Source organism: Thamnophis elegans, chromosome 16, assembly GCF_009769535.1.
Source record: "Thamnophis elegans isolate rThaEle1 chromosome 16, rThaEle1.pri, whole genome shotgun sequence".
NCBI classification, from domain to species: domain Eukaryota; kingdom Metazoa; phylum Chordata; class Lepidosauria; order Squamata; family Colubridae; genus Thamnophis; species Thamnophis elegans.
This window is the reverse complement of record NC_045556.1, coordinates 5,416,123-5,421,010: the sequence shown is the minus strand read 5'-3', so window position 1 is coordinate 5,421,010 and position 4,888 is coordinate 5,416,123. Positions and strand designations below refer to the sequence as shown.

The following is a 4,888-nucleotide window of genomic DNA, read 5'->3' as shown; positions in this document are numbered from 1 at the left end:
AAGAGCGGTGGAGAAGGAGATGAAGAGGAGAAGGAGAAGAAGGAGTGAAGAGGCGGAGGAGAAAGGGAGAGAAAGGAAGCAGAGGGGTGGTGAAAAGGCAGAAAGAGCGGTGGAGAAGGAATGAAGAGGAGAAGAAGAAGGAGGAGGAGGAGGAGGAGGAGGAGGAGGAGGAGTGAAGAGGAGGAGGAGAAAGGGAGAGAAAGGAAGCAGAGGGGTGGTGAAAAGGCAGAAAGAGCGGTGGAGAAAGAATGAAGAGGAGGAGGAGGAGGAGGAGGAGGAGGAGAAGAAGAAGAAGAAGAAGAAGAAGAAGAAGAAGAAGAAGAAGAAGAAGAAGAAGAAGAAGAAGAAGGAGTGAAGAGGAGGAGGAGAAAGGGAGAAGAAGGAGGCGGAGGGCTGGTGAAAAGGCAGAAAGAGAAGGAGAAGGAATGAAGAGGAGAAGGAGAAGAAGGAGAAGGAGTGAAGAGGAGAAGGAGTGAAGAGGAGAAGGAGTGAAGAGGAGGAGGAGAAAGGGAGAAAAAGGAGGCGGAGGGCTGGTGAAAAGGCAGAAAGAGCGGTGGAGAAGGAGAAGGGATGAAGAGGAGGAGAGGGAATATAGGAAGAAGAATTTCCCGTCCTCAGTAGGTGAGAAGCTCTTCCTCCTCCAGGGAACGCAAGTCTTGGAGAGCCACCAAGACAGAAGACAAGTCCCACCTCCAAGCCCGACACAGAAGGACTTCTCCTAAGGGCAGAAGATCGGACTTTCCAGACTTGGGAGGGAAGGGCTCCACAACGTGGGTGTGCGGGGTCCCTAAGACACACCCTCGCCAAGCCCATGTAGCCCCTCTCGCCAAATAGCCAGACGCCTCCAGCCTTCCTGTTACGCAGACCATCCGCCCCCCGGCCCTCCATCCCGCGACCCTCGTCCTACCCTGCCGGGCCGTCCGCTGGTTGGGAAGGTGCCTTTCTGGAGCGCTCACCCCCACTCCCACCCCCAGGCAGAGGGCTCTCTCTCTCTCCCGGGAGAGGCGGGGAGAGCGCGGCGGCGACGCCTCGGAGGCAGGGACCGCGGCCGCCTGCACTTTGCTGACACGGGCGATTCCCAGTTGCGCACACAGCTCGCCCGCACCCAGCGCGGCTCGTCCTTGAGCCGCTGAAAGACTCGGGCGCCGCCGAGCGAAGCGGCGAGAGCGCGCCGGGACTGTTGCAAGGCACCGGGCACCGCGGAAGAGAGGGAAGGAAGGAAGGAAGGAAGGAAGGGGAAGGGAAGGGAAGGGAAGGGAAGGGAAGGGAAGGGAAGGGAAGGGAAGGGAGGAAGGGAAGGGGAAGGAAGGAAGGAAGGAAGGAAGGAAGGAAGGGGAAGGGAAGGGAAGGGAAGGAAGGAAGGAAGGAAGGAAGGGGAAGGGAAGGGAAGGGAAAGGAAAGGAAGGGAAAGGAAGGGAAAGGGGAAGGAAGGAAGGGAAAGAAGGGAAGGAGGGAAAGGAAGGAAGGAAGGAAGGAAGGGAAGGAAGGGAAGGAAGGAAGGAAGGGAAGGAAGGAAGGAAGGAAGGAAGGAAGGGGAAGGGAGGAAAGGAGGAAAGAAGAGGAAGGGAAGGAGAAGGGAGGGAGGGGAAGGGGAAGGGGAAGGGAAGGGGAAGGAAGGGAAGGAAGGAAGAAAGGAAGGGGAAGGGAGGGAAGAAGGAAAGAAGGGGAAGGGAAGGGGAAGGAAGGGAAAGGGAAGGGAGGGAGGGAGGGGAAGGGGAAGGAAGGGAAGGAAGGGAAGGAAGGAAGGGGGCAAAGGGAAGGGGAAGGGAGGGAAGGAGGAAAGAAGGGGAAGGGAAGGAAGGGAAGGGGAAGGAAGGGAAAGGGAAGGGAGGGAGGGAGGGGAAGGGGAAGGAAGGGAAGGAAGGGAAGGAAGGAAGGGGGCAAAGGGAAGGGGAAGGGAGGGAAGGAGGAAAGAAGGGGAAGGGAAGGAAGGGAAGAAAGGAAGGGAAGGGAAGGGAAGGAAGGAAGGAAGGGGAAGGGAGGGAAGGAGGAAAGAAGGGGAAGGGAAGGAGAAGGGAAGGAAGGAAGGAAGGGGAAGGAGAAGGAAGGAAGGAAGGGAAAGAAGGGAAGGAAGGAAGAAAGGAAGGGGGCAAAGGGAAGGGGAAGGGAGGGAAGGAGGAAAGAAGGGGAAGGGAAGGAAGGGAAGAAAGGAAGGAAGGAAGGAAGGGAAGGGAAGGGAAGGAAGGGAAGGAAGGGAAAGAAGGGAAGGAAGGAAGAAAGGAAGGGGGCAAAGGGAAGGGGAAGGAGGGAAGGAGGAAAGAAGGGGAAGGGAAGGAAGGGAAGGAAGGGAAGGAAGGGAAGGAAGGGAAGGAAGGGAAGAAAGGAAGGGAAGGGAAGGGAAGGAAGGAAGGAAGGAAGGAAGGAAGGAAGGTCTGCCCGGGACCCCCATCCTGCCTCTCAGCCGCGCCTCGACTGAGGCACCGAAGTCGGCGGGGCGGTCGGACGGGCTCTGCCCACCCGCGGCCAGGAAAAGCCGAGCGGGACGCTGGAAGAGGCGGCGGGCTGGCTCCTGACATCGCGCGCTCCCCCCGCTTGAAGCCGCGGTACCTGCTGCTTCCCATCGCCGTCGGAGCGCTTGGAGGAACCGAAGTCGGTCCAGGATGAAGGCGAGGCGGCCGCGGGAGGCGCAACCGGCCGGGGAGACGCCGCGGGCGGAGAGTCGGGCTCCCCACCGCCTTCCAACCGGAGGAAACCCACGGAGAGCGCCAGAGCTTCGGGACAATTCCCGGTGAGTCTTTTCCCCCACCGTCCGGGGCGTTGGGTTGGATCCTCAGCGGGACTCTCTTCTCCTCGACGTCTGAGATGCAGCTGGGAGACCCCGAGCCGTGGGGAGCCTCGTCCCTGACCGAGGGTCCTCCTCAGGCGACCCGGAGGACGAATCCTGGACCAGCCGTGGCCACCGCTGCCCTCCTCCCCGCTGGACCCCCAGCCGTCCAGCCCAGGATGGAAAACTTCAGGAAGGTGAAGACTTCCGAGCAAGGCAGCCCGCTGCCCTTCTCCGAATTGCATCCCCACGTGGTGGAGATGAAAGTGAAGGAAGGCAGCAAGATCCGCAACCTGATGGGCTTCGCCATGGCCAGGATGGAGAAGGAGGAGACCCGGCAGATCGTCTTCAGCGGCTGCGGACGGGCGGTGACCAAGACCATCACCTGCGTGGAGATCATGAAGAGGAAGCTGGGAGGTCTCCATCAGGTCACCAAGCTCCAGTACCGGACCTTGGTGGAAGTGTGGGAGAACCAAGGACCCAAATCGGAAGGGCCTCCTGAACGTCTCACTGTCCAAAAGAACGTGCCCTCCATCTACATCCTCCTGTCCAAGGACTTGGTGGACCCCAACCAAATGGGCTACCAAGCTCCCAGTCCTCATGGCAGCCTCTGTCCTGAGAGCAAGATCTCCCCGAAGGCCACCAAGAGAAGGTTACTTGCGCCCCACGAAGGGGACTAGCCCAACCAAACATCCCCAAGACCCTCTGGGAGGACATGACTTGTGGATTTTGACTTGGTTGTACGCCCATGTGTGCCTTCAGGAAATGTGGGGAATAACAACAACAACAACAACAACAACAACTCAGCTGCTGTAAAAAAAATTGCGCAGACTGATTATAAATTGCGGCATAATTCAGTAGCACCAATGACCCATTGGAATTTGTGCAAAAATTATAATATTAAAACAGCAACAAACTGGTGGGAACATCAGCCTGAAAAAGTCACCGAAAATCAGATGGTCAAGATCTTGTGGGATTTTCGCATACAAACGGACAAAATACTGGCGCATAATACACCAGACATCACACTGGTTGAGAAAAAACAAGGTCACAATCATAGACATCGCAATACCTGGTGATAGCAGGGTCGACGAGAAGGAACATGAAAAAATCGCGAAAGACCAGGATTTAAAAATCAAAATCCAACGATTATGGCACAAACCAGCAGTGGTAATTCCAGTGGTAATCGGCATACTGGGTGCTATTCCAAAAGCACTGGAATTACATTTGAAACAGTTAAAAATTGACAAAATCACCATCAGTCAAATGCAAAAAGCCGCACTGCTTGGATCCGCACGCATATTACGAAAATACGTTATGACGTCCTAGGCCCCTAGGTGGGGCCCGACTAGTAACCAATGCCAAATCCGGCGAAACAACTGGCCGCTGTGATACAATTGTGATAATAATAATAATAATAATAATAATACAAGCCATATGCCAGCCTTACCAGGACAACTGGTTGAGTCTGCAGTTTGCATTGAGAGATGCTTTCCGAAGAGACGGTGGGTGGGTTCCAGGAGAGTTGACGTCCCTTGTGCTTAACCGCCTTAGCTTGCATTGAATTCATGAACCGAGTTGGAAAGGGACCTAAGAGGTCTTCTAGCCCAACCCCAAGCTCAAGCATGGGTGCAAGGAAAACATAGCTTGAGCCAACTGTTTTCCCCGGTGTTGACTTAGGGGTCTGAGTGACTGAGGAGCGCATGGGACTTACGCTACTTTGATTTGGATGGTGAAGAAAGCCAATTGTAGGTGGACCTTGGATGTGAGATCAAATTGAGATGGGGGACAGGGTGGAGGGGTGGGAAGAAACTATATTTTGTGGATGCCCCCAGCAGAATGAGAAACCGACTAAAGAAGGAGGTCCTGGAGTCACCAGATGCTCAAGAGCCATAGGTAGCACACAGTGATGAAATTCATATTTTTTTTACTGCCGGTTCTTTGGGCGTGGCTTGGTGGGCATGGCAGAGGAAGGATATTGCAAAATTCCCATTCCCTTCCCACTCCAGGGGAAGGATACTGCAAAATCTCCATTCCCTCCCCACTCCAGGGGAAGGATACTGCAAAATCCCAATTCCCTCCCAACTCCAGGGGAAGGATACTGCAAAATCCCAATTCCCTCCC

At 55.5% G+C, this 4,888-nt stretch overlaps 1 protein-coding gene across 1 annotated transcript; it reads left to right on the top strand.

Annotated features, from left to right (window-relative positions):
* The first annotated feature begins 2,943 nt into the window (after positions 1-2,943).
* RPP25 (ribonuclease P and MRP subunit p25) lies at positions 2,944-3,444 on the top strand. The gene has a single exon (XM_032233117.1). The coding sequence runs from the start codon at positions 2,944-2,946 to the stop codon at positions 3,442-3,444; it is 501 nt and encodes a 166-aa protein (XP_032089008.1).
* The last annotated feature ends 1,444 nt before the right edge of the window (positions 3,445-4,888 follow it).

Coding starts and splice junctions, on each gene's coding strand:
- RPP25 (XM_032233117.1), top strand. CDS start 2,944: ATGGAAAACTTCAGGAAGGTGAAGACTTCCGAGCAAGGCAGCCCGCTG.